A 20,146-nucleotide genomic window follows, 5' to 3' on the forward strand; every position below is an offset into this window, starting at 1 on the left:
TTCCTAGATTAAAAACTTAGTGTAGTCCTGATGTTCTTGGACTGTCATCTTGGCAGAATGTCTGCTTAATAGATATACTTGGTGTGTGTGTGGAATGGTAGATTGTAGAAAGGAAGACAGTTTTTCTTTCTGAGATAGTTTGAAAGTAGAGTATAGCATATACTCACAAAGAATACATGCTATTTAGTTTGATGTTCCTTTAACGTAATAAATTCTTTTTACATTAGATTGTAACTTGGCTGAGGAACGATAACCATCAATAATTTTCTGGATAGTTGTCAGAGTATTTTTTTATTGTACTTAAATCATCCAACAGAAGGGAATATAAAGAGCAAATTTTGAGAGCTCTGTATGTATTAGATTTTGATAATACCTGCCATGTGTGATGTAGGATGATATGAAAACAGTTGTATGCATCTTCTAGTGATAGGTTTTCTATGAACATAAATTTCAATGTTTTATGTAGAAATTATGGATTGTTAAAGTGACCAGAAAGGGGAAAACTATTATTGGATTCATGTTCAATAGTGAATTCATTACAGGCATAAAAAGTGTATTTTATCCAGAAATTGTAATTCTGTCCGAGTGGATGCAAGCTGCAAAAATATCATCCTCAAATCGAAGCCAGATATGAAGTTCAAGGAAAATGATACAGAAGTGTTCATTTTCTATATACTGCATAAAATTTAAACCTGAAGGTACAAGGGTACCATCTGCATTCAGTATATAGTTATTATTTCACATTTATTCTGTGTTTTACTTGCAGCATAATGATAAAATTCTTTTTTGAATTGCCTTTAGCTCTCGCTACCATTTTCTTTTCATGAATAGCTTTCTACACAGTGCTCTTCTGGCTTTTCTGTTCATAAATCTTGGTAAAACAAAATTTATGAACAGTCTGAAGAAACTGTGTAATCCTATTTCCCCCAGCCTCATATATATATTGTCTTCTTAGATCTATGGTTGCACTCAGAGAATATGCTGCAATTTATAAACAAAAGCAGTTTAAAATCTGTTACAAGTTTCTATTGAAATAGAAGCAAACAAATGCGTCCTTTCTTAATGCATTACTCTAATGGAACTGTTCAGTTTTACTCACCTGGAAGCTTATATTTACAGGCCATTATACCTAATAGATATCTCTAACAGGCATCGTCAAGACTGGTTCACAGAGCTAGCTTCATTTGTTCTAGAATCATATCTTATAGATGAGTTGTAAGTGAATTGGGATTCAATAATTCATTAGTGTATCTTACCAGCAATAATGATACAACGTAACAAAATTTCATGCCTGCCGGGACATCGTCTGGTTAAACAAGGCCCCTGTTGTTTTCGCCAGGGAACCAGGGCAAACAGCAAAAAGTCAGCTACTGGAAAAAATCTGAAAACACACCCAAACTCAACATCACCAGAGTTAAAGATCGGTACTATCAACATAAGAAGCCTGAATGGCAAAGAAATGGAGCTAGCTGAGGAATTAGCTAAGTACCAGATCGACATAATATAGGTGACTGAAACAAAAAAGACAAAAACTGGGGAGATCTTTCTTAGCAATAAATACAAAATGTTATATTTAGGCAATGACAATCAAGTAAAAGGAATAGCCATAGTATTCAACACTAAATATGAGGCTAATTTTCTTGAATGGCAGGCAGTTTCAAGTAGGTTGATGTGGGCAAATATGAGAATGGGGAACTGGACAATGAGACTTATTTGTGCCTATGGTCCCACAGAAGTGGAGGAATTTTGAGGCTTTAGAGGAAAGAAACTCACACAATGAAAAAGGAAAAGTTCGTCCTTGTTGGAGATCTAAATAGCAGAGTAGGAAATGATTGTTAGACATACAAAAAATAATTTGAGAAAATTTGGAGAAAAGAGCAAAGCTAATAATAATGGCAAATACCTGTTGCAGTTCTGCACAGGACATGGATTGGTTATTACTAACACCATGCTCCAACATAAAAATGTGCATAAATTCACATGGAGAGAAGAGGCAAGGAATAAGAAAAGTCTCATTGACTATGTTATTGTTGATAGTGATGTTTTCTCCCTGGTGCAGGACACCAGAATGTACTGAGGATTTGAAATCGGAAGTGATCACTATTTAGTCTGGAGCAGGATAAAATTAAATTTCATATTGAAAAGAATAACATCTAAGAAAGTTTTAAAGTGAATAAAGGTCGAGCTGCTCTCAGATGTGAACTGTAGACTAAAATACACAAAGATTATTGAAGGAAAAAATGAAAGAGTTTGAGAACAGGAACCAAACCTTGGAGATTCAGCCTTGAAGAAAACACTGATTGATTCAGTCAGAGAGGTATGTGGTGAGATCTGCAAGAATAGAAAAATCAGAACTGGAAATTAAAGAGGCATTGAAGGAAAAGAAGAAAGCATATCAAAAGTTCCTGACAAATAAGTCAGCTTGTGCTCTTAAAGAATACAAAGACAAATGTAAGAAAGCTAAACACTGTGTAAAACTTGATAAACAAAAGTCATGGGAGGACTTTGGCAAGAAAATAGAAAATAAATATCAAGAAGGTGGCAAAATATTCTGGAGGTTGTTCAAGAAGCTTAGAAATGGAAGAAAGAGTGCTGTAAAAGGAGTTAGAGATGATAAAGGTAACATGAAAACAGGAGAAAAGGATATCCTTGAAGTATGGAGTAATTACTTCAAAAAATTGCTAAATAAAACAAGCAGTGGAAGCACAGTGGTAAAAAAACACTCAACAGGAATACATATCCATACTTGAAGTAGAAAAAGCCATCAAAGGCTTGAAATGTGGAAAGGCTGCAGGAGTAGATGATATTCGACCAGAAATGCTGAAATATGGTGGTATAAGAGTCTTACAGTGGCTGCACTGCATAGTTCAGAAGGCGTGGACAGAGGGATGGATTTCCGATGATTGGAGTTGAGCTCTCATAGTACCCATATATAAAAAGGGAAATAAAACTGAATGTGAGAATTACAAAGGTATTTCCCTACTGGTAAGATTTATTCAAGTATACTTGAGAAATGGTTGAGAAGAATTATGGAAGAACAAGCTGGATTCAGGCCAAATAGAGGCTGTCAGGATCAGATCTTCACTTTATGACAAATAGTTGAGAAATCAGGGAATATAAAATGATCTGTATTTAAGTTTTTGTTGCCAAGAAAGAAGCTATTTAAAACACTACATAATGCCCTATTGACACTACAGTGGTGTCAATAGGGCATTATATCAAGCAATACTTAGTCTTTATTTGAATTGTAAGTCAACAGTTAGAATGGACGGAAGAACAGGAAGATGGTTTAATGTTAAATCTGGTGTGAGACAAGGATGTACATTATTCCCCTCCTGTTATTCATTATCTTTATGGATCACATTATGAAGGAAAGTAGTATTAAACATGAAATCAAAATTCGATATGTTAATGTCAGCTCTTTGCTTTATGCGGGCGATGTTATACTTTAATAAATTAATAAATTAATTTATAAATAAATTAATAAATAAATAAATTAATTAATTAATAAAAAAAATTAATAAATCCGCTACAAGTCTGCAAGATTCCCTGACTAAATTGAATATCTGTCGTAATAGATATGGTATGAAGGTCAGCAATACAAAGACAATGAAAATAGACAGAATCATTGAAAATGTCAACTGCATTGTGAATGGAGAACCTGTGGAACAAGTAAAACATTTCATCTACTTAGGAATGATTTTTAGTGAGGATGTTAAATTAAATATGGAAATAGACAACAGAATCAACAATGCTGGTATGATAGGAAGTCAATTGAATAAATTCATATGGAATAAGAGAGAAATTAGTCAGAACACTAAATTAGCTGTACACAAGACAGTGTTCAAACCATTTTTAACTTATGGATCTGAAAGCTGCGTCAGAGTTAAACACTTGACCAAAGACTAGAGCCACCGAAGATATGAGAGCCCTAAGAAAGATTAGAGGTGTGATCAGATGGCATCAATGGCAATATCATATTAAAAACGAGGATATTAGGAAAGAACTTGACATTGTCAGTATCCAGGAATGCATTAGCAGAGCTAATCTCAGGTGGTATGGTTACTTAAACAGAATGTGCGAGGAAAGATTAGCAAAACAAGTATTTTCTGCCAGGTTGGCTGGAAAAACGACCCAGAGGAAGACCAAGATATAGGTGGATTGATACGGTACAAAGTGCCTTAGACAATAGAAATATAAGATCTGATGATGTTGGAGTCTTGACAAGTAACAGACTGATTTGGAGGAAAATTGTAGATAGGAAGTTAGTAATGATGTAAATTTTTCATGTCGTACTATCATATCCTGTACACCCCTTGAGGGTACATGGCAGGAATTTGATGATGATCTTACCAGCAACATATTAGTAGTGATTTATCAGAAGTGGGCAGAATATGTTTATCTGTGATAACATTCCATCACATATATTTCAGTTAAGTATGTCAGTTTCCTTATAACTTCTCACCAACTGAATCTTTTTTCAAGCACTTAATGTTAGTAGTCTTTTGTTTACAATATCATGTATGGTTGATCCAATGCAAATTTGCAAATTGAAGAGCTACCATGTTTTCTTTTGGTATAAAACCAGTTTTCAACAACTGTTTGTCATGATACTATGAAACCTAGCTTATCACTTAATCATTTGTTCATGTTACTGCCTGAAATTTCTTTGCTCACTCAGTTTTGCTGATCTGGTTGCATGCTGAGTTTTTCAGTACCTACAGCAGTAACATTATTTATGCAATGTGGTATTTTGGTAGATGATTTTCATTTTTAGGTTTCAAAATATACCATACTTCTTCTGTAGAACATATTTTTCGGATATCTTTGGTCTAATAACAGTGCTTTTGTAATAAGATGCTGTATGTTTAATACTGTTTCTGGAGGGATTGTTTTTTTATCCTTCCCAACACCAGTAACATGCTCATGCAGCATGTCAATTTGGTGACTTTTGGTGAAAATACAGTGATTCTTCCATACGTTAGTTTGTGAAAAATCATTTTGTTTGTTGTTATGCCCAACATGCTATATAAATCTGTATTTATAATAATACTGTCATTTCGGTAGAATAATTATGGTAGCTAATAGTACTGCAGACATTTTTATCTAATTGAACTGATTTCATGATTTAGTTTAAATCTTATTTAGAAACATTTGTTTTAAAATAATTTTTATTATTTACAGACGAATATTCCATTTCTGTTAAATGTTCTGGAAAATGAAAAGTTTTTGAATGGAACAATTGATACCCATTTCATTGATGAAAATCCTGAACTCTTTCATTTTGAACCAGCTCAAAACAGAGCACAAAAATTGCTGCATTATCTGGGTAATGTAATGGTAAACGGTCCACTAACACCTCTAGCAACACCAATGAAGCCTTCTGATATTGAGCCATTTGTTCCAGTTATTTCTCAAGGTATTGACTAACTACATTGTTTTAAAAATATTTGTACATTTGCCATTGTTCATCATGGATGTCATATTTGTTGAGATTTAATTTTGAGCTGATTGTGTGCTCTCAACCTTTGTCACAATTTAATTTTTTTAAATTTAATTATCAAATGAAATATTATTATTGTTATCAACAGACTTCCATGGAGTCAAAAGACTCATCGTGGTAGGCCCACTCTCACATACACAGCTCATCATACCTTGACTTAAGTGCACTCACGACTCTCTCAGCCACTGCATTCCAGTCACCTACCACTCTTCCTGGCTTCATCAATTTCCTGAAGCACAGTTCCATTAATGTGGTATACAGCTGGTCTTTTCACCCCAAAATGAATAACCTTACACTTTGTCACATTAAACTGACATCCATTCTCCTTTGTTCAGACTGCCAGTCTATCCAAACCATCCTGCAAAATTTTATATTAACTATTGCTCTGCGCAGCTTTGCATCATCGACAAATAATGGAACAGTTCCTCTCTGATCCTTTCCTATATCATTAATGAACAAGTTAAACAGTAGCAGCCCAAGGACAGAACCCTGGCACACCACTCATCACATGCCTTCTTTTGGGCTCTACTCCGGAATAAATTATTCTCTGATATCTCTCCATCAACCACCCTCCTATCCATCTCACAACCCTATATCCATTCCCATGTGCTGCAGTTTACTGATTAGAATTCCATGTGGTATCTTGTCAAAGGCTTTTCCAAAGTCTAGAATATCACTGTAAACCTATTACCTTTATTCAACTCAGCTGTCACTGTATTATAAAACATGAGTAAGTTACTGAGGCGTGACCTATCCCTTCACAAAACCAGGTTGCCCCCCCCCCCCTGCCCATACAGTATCCTCTTTCATCTATCCATTCCTGTATTTTGCTCTTGACCAACTTCTCCAGTACCTTGACAACAGCTACTGATATGCTGATCGGTTGGTAATTTGCTACTTCAGTCTTGGATCCTCTTTTATGTAATGGAACTATTTTCCCCTCTTTCCATCCCCTTGGGACTAACCAAGAACTGAGACTTTAATTAAACTATGTGGTCAAGGGCACTGTCAATTCCCTAGCACCTTCACGCTAAACTCTAGCTGGTATACTATCTAATCCCAATTATGCTAGTTATACACTAGCCACATCCTAATTGTCATTCTTCAGGTTAGGCTGACATCTTGTTGGTTTTTTCCATCATAATTGTGATTAGTATATAATTCATGGTTCAATGATTTTGCTTTATATTAATGCAAAATCATTAGACCATGAATTATACGGTCTAATGGTTTTGCTTTATATTAATGCAGAAATGTGATGTGATTCCTGCATAAATTTAGATGCAGTAAGGTATGTTTTATAAATTGCATGTTGACATCTTGTTGGTTTTTTCCATCATAATTGTGATTAGTATATAATTCATGGTTCAATGATTTTGCTATATATTAATGCAAAATCATTAGACCATGAATTATATGGTCTAATGGTTTTGCTTTATATTAATGCAGAAATGTGATGTGATTCCTGCATAAATTTAGATGCAGTAAGGTATGTTTTATAAATTGCATGTTTTGCACATGAATGTTTCCAGACCTCCTTGATGTCTCCTTATTTTAATAAAATAACAGCAATGTTTTTGGTTTTATTAAAAAATAAATAACAGTGAGGAACTCCTAATCCTATCAATCATTGAAATTGAATAACTGAATAGTTCTAAAAAAATGAATATGTATTCTCCATTAGTAAAAGTGACTTTATCAGGAGGAATGTATTGATACGGAACATTTTTTTTAAAATCCTTTACTTATCAATTTATTATTATTAAGAGAGACCTCCAGGGAGCCAGAGACTCATCAAGGAAGGCCACATGCTACACACATTAGCTATCATACTTATTCTTGAATTCATTCACACTACTTGCACTTACAACATCCAATGGCAATCCATTCCAGTTATTATTATTATCATTATTATCACCCAAGACCTGGTTGAGTCAAAGACTCATCTAGGAGGACCTTTTATCAAACACACACAGCTCATCATACTGTGCTTTAAACACACTCAAATTCTCTGCAGACACCAGACTCTCAAGCAAGGCATTCCAACCATTCACAACTCTGCATGAAAAAAACCTGTCCTCTGGTTCTCCTCTGATCTTCCACTATTTTCTGTAGAACCTCTCCAGCATTGATCCTATAACAACCCCTTAATAACTTGTAGTCATATCTCTCCCTCCTCCTCCTGTCCACCAGACTGCAAATTGCATCTTCTCAATCTTTTCCCATACTCGACATTCCAAAGGTCAGAAACTACCTTAGTCAGTTGCCTCTGGACCCTCTCCAACATCTCTTCAACCTTCTGAAAACCAGGTGACCAAATCTGGGCACAATAGGCCATGTGTGGCCTAATCAAAGCCTTATACAATGGAACAAGAATCTCCCTACTTCTACAAGTAAGTGTCCTCTGCATCATTCCCAGAAGCCTTTGTGTTGTCTTCACAATTTTGGCTATGTGTCCCCTAAATTTCAGATCCTTATCCACTATCATCCCCAGATCTCTTATTTCTTCCACCTCCGAAAATATATCCTCACCAAGCATATAAATTCTGCATCCCATTTTTGTTTTCCAAATTTTAAAACCTTACATTTTGGAAAATTCAACTGAAATCCCCGTTCCCACGCCCAATCACTCAATTTATTCAAGTCTTCTTGTAAGGCCACAACAACCACTCTACTCTTCATGGTTCGTCCCAACTTTGCATCATCTTCAAACAACTGAATATCTCCATCCAAATCTTCACCAATATCATTAATATACAAGTTAAACAGCAATGTCCCTAAAACAACCCCCTGAGGCACCCCACTGGTAACTTTCCTTTTCCTGGATATCGCTCCCCCATACACAACTTGTTGATACCTATCAGATAGCCAGTTTCCAATCCAATGCACCAATCTAATAATCCAACCCCATCCACTCCAATTTGACTGTCAACTTATCATGCGATAATCTATCAAAAGCCTTTGCAAAATCTAAGTATATTACTGTGTATCCTTCTCCTCTATCCATGGAAGCAATCACCTTATTGTAATAAGTAAGTAGATTACTAAAACATGACCTCCCTTTAGTAAATCCATGCTATCCATCAAAGATAATACCATTGTTGTCAACCCAATTCTGGATCCTAGTTCTCACAAGCTTCTCCAACAACTTAACTACAACACCTGACACACAGATAGGCCAATAGTTTGATGCTTGAGTTCTATCATCTCCTTTATGTAGTGGCATAATCTTGCCCTCCTTCCACTCCTTAGAAACTTGACCGAGTGCAAGACTCATATTAAAAAAAATGTCAAGGCCAGCGGGCACATTCCTTCAGAATACTTGGTGATATATTATCAAGTCCCACAGCCTTATTTACATCTAGTTTGCTCAACTCCCCATACACCTCTTTCTCACTTACAGTCAGTCTCTCTTCTCCATCATCAACTACTCTCAATCTCTCCATGAAGTCACATTTACAAAATTGAAAGACCTCTATGAACTGCTCATTAAGTATCTCCACCACACCTTCTGCAACAGCTGTCTTTATACCATTTTCTCCAATCAGTGTCATCCTTCCATAGTCATTCTTTCTTTTTCTGGCTACATATCGAAAGAACTCATTAGGATTCTTTTTGGCTTCATTAGCTAACTGCGGTTCATACGTCTCTTTAGCTATCCTCACCAACCAAGTCACCCTCCTTGCCTGGTCTTTGTAGTCCTCATGGAATTGGTTATTTCCACCTTCTCTTATGCAGCCTCTATAATACCCTTTTTCTCTGTATCACATGTTTCTCTTTATTCATCCATTTCACGCCTACCTTATTTAATCTTCTCACCCTTGGAACATATTTAGACATTTCATCTACTAGATAGTTTTTGAAAATCCCGTAAGCTGCATTGATCTCTTTTCCAGCTAATCCCTCATTCCATGCTACACCTGCAAGCTGTCTCCTGAGCTTTTTATAATCATCCCCCTTTTAGTTCCACATATATCCTTTTCTTACAGAGGTCCTCACACTGCTGGCAACCACCCTATGAGAGAAAAATCTAGTCCTCAGCCCCTTCTTAGTGGCCTTTATTCTCAGCTTCCAAGGATGCCCTGTCTTCCTTTTCTCACCCTCCATAAATTGAAAAATTTCATCAATTGAAATCCTGTATGACCCTTTCAGAAGTTTGTAAGTCTCCATCATATCTCCCCCTCTTTCTCCTGTCTGCTAGTGTCCTGCATTCTACAAATTCTCAATCTGTCTTCATACTCAGTATTCCACAATGTTGATATCTTTTTAACACACTCCTTTGTACACTTTCTCCAATATATCAGAATCACAATGGAAACCAGGAGACCAGATCTGTGCACAATGGTCCAGGTGAGGTCTTATCAAGGTCTTGTAAAGAGGCAGAATGCCATCCTTATTTTTATATGCGAACATTCATTTCAGCATTGCAATTATCTTTTGAGTTGTATTTGCAATCTTTGCCACATGATCGCTGAATTTCAACTTCCTATCTATTAACACCCCAAGATCCCTAGTCTCATCAATTTCTTCTAGCCTAATCCTACCAATATAATACGACATTGGATGTCTAATCATGCCAAAGTTGAATGGCTTTACATTTACTGACATTGAACTGACACCCAATTTCCCATGCTCTCAATTCTAGCCTATTCAAATCATTCTGCAAGTACTGCATTTCAGCATCATTCCTGATTACCCTAATCTATCTTTGCATCATCATCAGTACATAGCTGTATGTCCCCCTGTCAAATCCTTTCCAATATCATTAATGTACAGATTGAATAACAGTGGACCAAGCACTGATCCTTATGGTACACCACTTGTTACCTTAAAACTTGGAAACTCACATCCCCCGTATACCACTTTTTGATATTTGCAGGCAGCCATCCTCTTATCCATGCTAATCTTCTATAACCCAAACCAATTTTCTAGAATTTATGCAACTCTTCACCATGCTGTATTCTGTCAAAAACTTTAGCAAAATCCAAAAGTATCATGGTGTATCAATTCCCCTTGTCTAGTTCAATGGTAACATTGTTATAAAATGTGAACAAATTGCTAAAACATGACCTTCCTGACCTTCCCTTAGTAAACCCATGTTGTTCATTGCAAAGTATAGATTCCATTTCAACCGATTTCTGAATGCATGCCCTAACCAATTTCTCCAAAATCTTTAACACCACTCCTGAGATACTAATTGGTCGATAGTTGGATACATCGGTCTTTGCACCACCCTTGGGCAATGAAATTACCATAAATTCCTTCCATTCCTGTGGAATCTTCCCTGTTCTGTGACTCATATTAAACAGCCTGGTCAAAGGAATGGCCAGTTCAGCTGAACACTCTTTTAGCACACGTGCTGATATCCCATCAGTCCCTATTGCTGAATTCTTATTCAGTTTGTGCAACAGCTCTAATACCTTGGCCTCATACACCTACATTTCTTCATCTAGTGAAGAGGTAAGTAACAGTGTGCTCAATGTTGCATACAACAGGTTGATAGCTTTTAACATTAACTGAACAACCTCTTCTGCATCTGTAACTCTCATGCCATCAGGATTTAGAAGAGTTATTCTTTCATATTCATTCTTTCTTTTACTTGCAGTATATCAATAGAATTCTTGTGGGTTTTCTTTAGCATGCAGAGCCAGTTTCTTTTCATATGATTTTTGCTTTCTGTACAACAGTTGTGACTACTCTAGCCTGCTGCTTATAACGTTCATAACAGGAGTCATCCTTATGCACACAGTATTCCTTCCACATCGTCCTTTACACATCCATTTGACTCCTACTCTATTAATTCTTCGAATTCTCGGGACATATTCTGATATTGCATCATTCAAGTGTTGTTTAAATGCTTCCCATGCACTCGCAATATTCTTTCCATCCAGCAACTGATCTCATTCCACCGAACTCAGTTCAGTGTACTCCTCAGTTGATCATAATTTCCTGCTTTATAGTTCAGCATGTAACCTTTCTGAATGGAACATTCATAAACTTAGTCACTTCCCAAGTGAGTACCACATGATCACTGTCACCAACCGGAGGCAGAATAGTTTAGTTTTAACTGAAATGTCCTCTGACACCATAATCAAATCTAACACTTTTTGCCCTCAAGTTCTTTCTGTCACATTCTGCTTGAGGAAGTTGTCCTGCAACAGCTCAATAAATGCATTTCCATTTTTCTCATGAGATTCTACTGCTACCCTGCCAATATTTGGATAATTAAAGTCTCCCATTATGATTACTCTTTTCGCGCTCATCTTTTCTATTTGGTGATGCATTTCTTCACTAGCAATCCACCAGGTCTATAACACCACTCCACTATGTAATTAGTGTTGTTAGATTTCACCTCACACCAGATAGCTTCAAACTCGCTCCCACATGGAATATTGTTAGTAGTATTACTACAGTCATATGTCTTAACTCTAACTGGATTCAAGTCATCTGATATTATTAGCCGCATGCCCCCTCCTCTCCTGTCCTCTCTATCCTCCCTAATACTGTACCCTTGACACTCAATACCAGTTAGTAGGTCTGATTCTGATAGCCAGGTCTCACTAATACCTACAATGGGTTCCCTTTAGTTTCTGCAAATAATGCTAAGCTCTCATTAGTTACATTCAAACTAATTGTCTAGCTGTGTGCTGTCAGTGTGTTTCATTATTTGGTTCATGTGTTTCAAATGGTTCATTATCTTTTTATATTCATAGAAGCCAACACACACACACACACCCAGAAAGATGTTTACACAGCCATTCCATTCTGCCCAACAGTTTCAGTATCATAAAAACACTTGGCTATCTTCAAAAATAGATAAAATGCTGAATAGCCCATCATCCCTCTGTCTCACTTGTCTGAAAAGATAATGATTAACAAATATAATGTTTGCACTGCATTCAAACTATGTATAAAACTAATAATACTAATCCCTTCATCTAAGGAAAAGCTTCATTCTTTATCACATCCAGAAGCATATGACGTGCCCTATTCTTGTGAACTAGCTTACTATAGAAAGGAAAAAGATTTGTTGATAGATCTTTTGCTGTAGAGAACATAAGAAATACATCCACAACTACTACCATAGTTATGGCAAGTTAGGACTAGCACACCATGCTTTGGAGATCCTTAGATGGAAGAGTCCCTAAAGCACAGTATACCAGTCCACACACAGGACCACATGGAAGAAAAAACCAAACTGCTACACAAAATATTTTCCAAGTTAGAGAGGCTATCTTTGAAATTGGTAGCTTTGAAACAGCATGGCTCTATTAATTTACCAAATATCTGGAAGATAATTATTTTATGATCAGCTTAATACTTGTAAACTTTGCTTTATCCAACATTAGATGGTGCCAAATTAGGGCTTTTGTTCTTCGCTTAATCAGGCGCTAATATTTGGCTGGTATAAAACCAGTTCAACATCCTCGCAGCATTGATCTTTATACCTCTTTCAGCTAGCTCTTCTCATTTCACGTATACTGTGTCATCATTTCTCTTTGTAACTCAAAGCATTACCTAGTCAGAGATTTGTATTTGTGTATGGGTGCAAAAATTCACGATATTAGCCATGCCATTTGGATGCAAAAAGGTAAGTCAAAGGAAATGATTGTCTTGGTTGGGGCTAATGATTTGAGAGGCAAGAAGTATTCTATGAGGGAGGATGTAAAGGAGTTTTTAGAAGAGGCAAAACTGAAGAGCGAGAAGGTGACGATTATAAGTCTCCTACCATGCTATGATAGAGGCAAACTGAAGGAGGGCATTGGTAGCCAATGAGTCTATACATAGATTATGCAAAAGGAATGATGTAGAATTTGTGAATCTGTGATCTCTGTTTGATGGAAAGAAGGATTTGAACATTGTGGATAGATTACATCTGAATGGTTTTGGTGTTAGGTGTCTGGAGAGCTTTGTTCACCTAGCATGCTGCCATGCAAATTCAGGGAAACTTAAGCAATTCGGGTGGAAGCAAGTGTGAATGACCAAGTGAAGAATCTAAGTCTCTCAAGCAAAAATATTGAATGGGGTAGTCAATTCAGAAAGTAAAGGTGACCCTTAACCATATCACATGCACCACTAACATACTTACCCTGCAGTGTTTTATGCCATGGTAAGTATATGGTGATCAGCTATCAGGAAGAAATTGAAAATATACCATGGCATAAAACACTGCAGGGTAAGTATGTTAGTGGTGCATGTGATATGGTTAAGGGTCATCTAGAGGAAGCAGTATTAAATTGTATACCAAGGATAAAGAGGGTTAATCAGGCAGGAGCAAGACGGATGAATAATATCATTAAGCATGAACTGCAGAAGAAGAAAATTCTGTGGAAGGTATATAAAGAGAAAGGTGACCAGCAACCTCATGAAGTACAAGGCTCAGGCAAGACATGGCAAGGAAGGCAAAATAAGATTATGAAAAGAATTTAGCCGAGCAGGCCAAAGGAAATCCCAATGAGTTTTTTTTTTTGTTATGTGGCAAGTAAGAGGAAGAATGACTATGGAAGATTAACCTTAATGAGTGATGATGGCCCCAAGGAGACAGAAGTGGATAAATAGTTGAGTTACTGAGTGACTACTTTCAAGCATATATCTTCCTAGTGAGGTTACTGCTTTAACCTATGTGACAGACACTAATATGGGAACAGAGGGGGATGAATTGGAGGTTCTTACGATATTGCCGAATCTCAAATGTAAATACAGCTGTGGAATTAGATGAGATATCATCTAGGGTTTTGCAAGAATGTGCAAGAGAACTGGCAATGCCTTTGATTAAGCTGTTTAATTTAAGTCTCAGCTCTGGTAGAGTTCCAATGGAGTGTAAAGAGGGTAGAATTATTCTTCTGCACAAGGTAGGTCCTAAGACTACTGTAGCAAATTATAGACCAATCAGTATCTCGGGTGTGGTGGTAAAAGTACTAGAAAAATTGGTAAAAAAGAGAATTCAAGAATGGGTAGATAAAAATATGATACTGTATGAAGGTCAGCATGGCTTTGTGAAGAGTCAGTTGTGCTTTAGTAATTTACTAACATTTTATAAAAGAGCTGAGATGGATAAAGGAAGTGGCTTCACGATGATTTTGCAAAGGAATTTGATAGAATACTACATGGAACTCTCGTACACAAATTAGAACAAATGGGAATGGATATGACACTGGTTAAGTAGATAAGAGGGTGGCTGCTGGACAAATATCAAAAAGTGGTATATGGAGATGCAGAATCAAGGTAAAAACAGTACTAGTGCTGGGACAATTGCTGTTTAATTTGTACATAAATGATATAGGAAATAACCTGAAAGGAAATATTCAGTTGTTTGCTGATGATGCGAAATTAGGCAAAGTAATAGTTAATCGATTTGATGTTGAGAGTTTGCAGGACGATTTAAATAGGCTGTCAGTATGGACAAAAGTTAATGGGTATCAGTTTACTGTTGAGAAATGTAAAGATATGCAAACTTCAGAATAAATAGATTACAAGCCGTTTATCACATTGATGGCACTGTACTCCAGGAAATAGATGAAGCTAGAGATTTAGGGGTGGTGGTAGACAGAGAGTTAAAGTTTAGAAGACATATTGCTAAAGTAACATATAAGATTACTTGGCTAGTAAAGGACACATTAACAAGTAGAGATAAGTTGTAATTCCTCTTCATAAGGCCTTTATACACCTACATCTGAATCACTGTGCTCAAGTCTTCCCCTGGATTTCTTGGGGACATGGAAATAGTGGAAAAGATTTAGAAGCAAGTGACCAAGATGGTGAGTGGCCTGTAGAATGTGCCCTATGAGGATAGATTGAAACTGTGTAGATTGTAGAAGTTGGTTGATGGAAGAGAAAGAGGGGGATGACTATTAAATTATTTAAGGAATTTACAATGTATACTGGAAAATTATTTAAAAGAAATTTTAATAAATACTATCTATATTTCAGCAATGTCACATTGCTATCTTCATAGGAACATACAACTATGACATATGCATGCAGGCACTACAAAAAGCAAATGAGGCAGAAGAGAGAAAACTACTGTTGTTCCTAGAGTCCTAAAGGTGTCTTGGCTGTTGGGCTGAAGTTCTCAAGATGCATGCTTCCCAAATTTGGGGCAGTCTCATGCATCCAAATTTGTTGAGGTTTGGAAAGTTTTTTAGAGCTGAGGCTGATTCCATGAACAATCTTTGATATTTAAATTTGCTGCAGTGTATTAACTTGGCTTTCTTCCAACATATTTTGTGGCAGGTATCCAGAACATGGTGTGCAAGCCCAGAGTGGCTGTATTGGTGAAACCAGATTTAGTCTTTGTGTTTCAAAATCCTGACATTTGCTGTCCTGCCTGTTTGACCAAAGTAAGACAGTTTACAGCTGCAAGGGACCTGGTATACCCCAGGTAGGTCTAGAGAAAGTGGTTGGACTTTGGTGGAGTGGATAAGGGATGCCAATTTCTGATATGGTTTGTAACAAGAAGTCAAATCATATTTTTTAAAGATTTTGGCTCCCGGATATAGGGAATGGTGATGGATTTAATGTAATCTTTGTTATGCAGGGGGGGGGGGGGGGGGTTGTGGTTAACTGGTTTTAATATTTTTTGGATTTTTTTGGGATTGTAGCCATTGGCTAAGAAAGTGTTAAGGATGTGGTTTAGTTCAGTGGTTAGGGCATTGTCATCTGAACAGATTAATTTTGCCCCTTTATATAGTGTTTTTGAAAAGATACAAAGTCGGCACATCAGAAAACTTGAAAAAGGACTCTACCTCTGAACCTCAACAACCACTCAACACTGTAATCAACCTTTCTTTTGTTACATTGAAGCCTGATGCACTCAATGCACTGGCACGTGGCCACAATTCCGCCGTAACTCCTAAGAAAATACCGGCCGAAGAAATAATGATTCAGATAGAACGTGGTATCCGCAACCTTCCAAACCATATTGCCAACAATATCAGAGTGGATGTAGCTGGTGTTCTCACCAAAGCAAGATCACCAAAAACCAACCTATCCAAAGGAGAATATAAAGCTCTTCAAGAAATGAAGAAAAACAAAGAAATAGTAATCACCAAAGCAGATAAGGGGATAAGGGAAATGCCACTGTGGTTCTCAACCAAACCAACTACACAAGTAAGCTCAATGCTTTATTGTTAGATCAGGGCTACCTACCTCCCTATTGAGTATAATCCCACTAGCTCCCAAATTAGAACACTCCAAAGACTTCTTAAGAAGATCACTTCTTGGCCTGTGGAAGTTACCAACAAACTAAAACCTTTTAACTTAGACTCCCCCCCCCCCCCGAATATATGGACTTCCAAAAATACATAAACAAAGTGTGCCATTATGTCCCATAGTGGATGGCTTTGATTCCTCCACATACAAATTAACCAAACATTTAGCCAAAGCGCTCACACACTATACTGGCAACATGCCATCACACATACATAAAAAAAACAGCCCACTTGAAAACCAGTATAGAAAACCTCACTCCAACATACTGACATAATGGTCAGTTTTGACGTCATTTCCTTTTTCACAAATGTCCCACTCAAGGAAACCTTAGAGCTCATGCAAGCCAAATTTCTTCCTGATATCTCATCCCTATTTCAGTTCACAATGAACTCAGGCTATTTCGTTTGTCAAGGAAAATTCTACAAACAGATAGAGGGGACAGCCATGGGTTCACCACTCTCCCCACCCCCTGGCCAACTTCTTTATGGAGACTTTTGAAGAGAAAGCCTTAAACTCAGCCCCACAAAAACTCACTGTTTGGCTTCGCTACGTTGATGATGTTTGCTATTTGGCCACATCGCTCAGGTACACTCCACTCTTTCTTAACACACTTAAAGAACCAACAACCCAGAATCCAGTTCAGCTTGAAAAAAGAGGAAAACAACAGTCTCCCTTTCTTAGACACTCTAATCACTCACCAGCCTGATGGATCCTTGGCTTTCTCTGTTTACAGAAAACCCACCCATACAGGCAGATACATTCACCAGCAATCCCCCCTCCCTCACAACAATATGGGGTTATAAAAACACTATATAACAGGGAAAAATTAATCTGTTAAGATGACAGTGCCCTAACCAATAACCCCATATTGTTGTGAAGGGGAGGGGGGGGGGAAATTGCTGGTGAATGTATCTGCCTGTATGGGTGGGTTTTCTGTAAACAGAAAAAGCCAAGGATCCATCAGGCTGGTGAGTGATTAGAGTGTCTAGGAAAGGGAGACTGTTGTTTTCCTCTTTTTCCAAGCTGAACTGGATTCTGGGGTGTTGGTTCTTTAAGTGTGTTAAGGAGTTGAGTGTATATGAGCCATGTGGCCAAATAGCGAACATCATCAACGTAGTGAAGCCAAACAGTGAGTTTTTGTGGGGCTGAGTTTAAGGCTTTCTCTTCAAAAGTCTCCATAAAGAAGTTGGCCAGGGGTGGGGAGAGTGGTGAACCCATGGCTGTCCCCCTCTATCTGTTTGTAGAATTTTTCTTGCCAAACGAAATAGCCTGAGTTCATTGTGAACTGAAATAGGGATGAGATATCGGGAGGTAATTTGGCTTAGATTTGCTCTAAGGTTTCCTTGAGTGGGACATTTGTGAAAAGGGAAGAGACATCAAAACTCAATCCACTTCAAAGCCAGTATAGAAAACCTCTCACTCCAACATTATGTCAGTATGTTGGAGTGAGAAGTTTTCTATACTGGCTTTGAAGTGGGTTGAGTTTATTTATGTGTGATGGCGTGTTGCCAGTATAGTGTGTGAGTGCTTTGGCTAATTTGTATGTGGTGAAATCAATGCCATCCACTATGGGACATAATGGCACATTTTGTTGATGTATTTTTGGAAGTCCATATATTCAGGGGGGGGGGGATCTAGAGTTAAAAGGCTTTAGTTTGTTGGTAACTTCCAAAGACTAAGAAGTGACCTTCTTTAGGAGCCTTTGGAGTGTTCTAATTTGGGAGCTGGTGGGATTATACTCAATAGGGAGGTAGGTAGCCCCGATCTAACAATAAAGCATTAAATTAAGGGGTTAAAAATCCCATATTGTTTTTCAGCCAGTATGCGAAACTCTAAGATCGAAAATTAATCTAAGCGTTGTGTGGCACACCTTTCTGGCATTCGTATAGTGCAGGTATGTAAGTTCTTTTCACTTAAACTTTGATATCATTTTGGCCTAGCTACTCACTGATGAGACCTCAAAAAAGGTTGAAACCGGTCTGGGTAGTGACCTCTCCTCATAATGTAAAGCAGTATTACATCTCATAGGAGCTGTGTGTTTTTACATTATGAGAAAATATCAAGAATAGTGAGGGAGCTTGCTCCACCTTTGCATTGAGTTGCCTTGGTGTGGTACTACCAAGTGGTCACTTACGCTTGGATTCGCCAATAGTTTGTCGGCATGAAACGCTTAGATCGTAGTTTTCGATCTTAGAGTTTCGCATACTGGTTGAAAAACAATAAGGGATTTTTATCCCCTTAATTTATCAACTTCGCCAGAAAAATAGCCGTTTGGCTTTTCATCTTAGTTATAATAAAGCATTAAGCTTACTTGTGTAGTCAGTTTGGTTGAGAACCACAGTGGCATTTCCCTTATCCGCTTTGGTGAAAAATATTAAAACTAGTTAATCACAACCCCCCCCCCCCCCTTTCATAACAAAGATTACACTAAATCCATCACCATTCCCTATATCTGGGGGCCCCTCTGAAAAGTTAGCCAAAATCTTAAAAAAATATGACTTGACTTCTTGTTACAAACCATATAAGAAATTGGCATCCCTTATCCGCTCCACCAAAGTCCAACCACTTTCTCTAAACCTACCTGGAGTATACCAGATCCCTTGCAGCTGTAAACTGTTCTGCTTTGACCAAACAGGCAGGACAGCAAATGTCAGGATTTTGGAACACAAAGACTATATCTGGTTTCACCAATACAGCCACTCTGGGCTTGCAGACCATGCTCTGGATACCTGCTACAGAGTACGTTGGAAGAAAGCCACGTTAATACACTACAGCAAATTTAAATATGAAAGATTGTTCGTGGAATCAGCCTTAGCTCTAAAAAACTTTCCAAACCAACAAATTTGGGAAGCATGCATCTTGAGAACTTCAGCCCAACAGCCAAGACAACCCAATATAGAATGCTAGGGGTACCTTTTAGGACTCTAGGAACAACAATAGTTTCTCTCTTCTGCCTCATTTGCTTTTTGTAGTGCCTGCATGCACTTGTCATAGTTGTATGTTCCCATGAAGATGGCAATGTGACATTGCCGAAATATAGGAGGTATTTATTAAAGTTTCTTTTAATTAATATTCCTGTATACGTTGTAATTTCCTTAAATAATTTAATAGTCATGTGTTTCCAACGTATAAGCCTGTCTACAAGAAAAAAGAGTTGATATGATAGGAACATTTAAGTTGCTTAAAGGGTTTTATAGGATAGATGCAGGGGATATGTTTCAGCATTTGGCTAGAGGGACCAGAACAAGGGGGGGGGGGTCATCCCTGGAAGTTGAATAAAGATGTAGTCAGTAGGGATGTGAGGAATAGATTTTTTTCCCTTGGAGAGTGGTGAATGAGTAGAATGGGTTGTCATAGTCAGTTGTGAGTTCTTTTTCTGTTAATGGGTTCAAGGAGAGGTAATAGATTGGGTCTCCCGTGATGAATCTGCAG

The 20,146-nt window shown here is 37.5% G+C and overlaps 1 protein-coding gene across 2 annotated transcripts in view; it reads left to right on the top strand.

Annotated features, from left to right (window-relative positions):
- The window catches only part of PCB (Pyruvate carboxylase), a 553,291-nt gene that overhangs the window by 337,080 nt on the left and 196,065 nt on the right, over positions 1–20,146 (top strand). For both annotated transcript variants that reach the window (XM_090392830.1, XM_090392839.1), the window contains one exon: positions 5,185–5,419. In XM_090392830.1, coding sequence (XP_090248956.1) covers positions 5,185–5,419 — 235 coding nt within the window. The remainder of the gene's footprint in view (positions 1–5,184; positions 5,420–20,146) is intronic.

This window comes from Typopeltis vanoorti, chromosome 1, assembly GCF_054136105.1.
Source record: "Typopeltis vanoorti isolate ZY-2024b chromosome 1, IOZ_Tvanoo_1.0, whole genome shotgun sequence".
Lineage (NCBI taxonomy): Eukaryota > Metazoa > Arthropoda > Arachnida > Uropygi > Thelyphonidae > Typopeltis > Typopeltis vanoorti.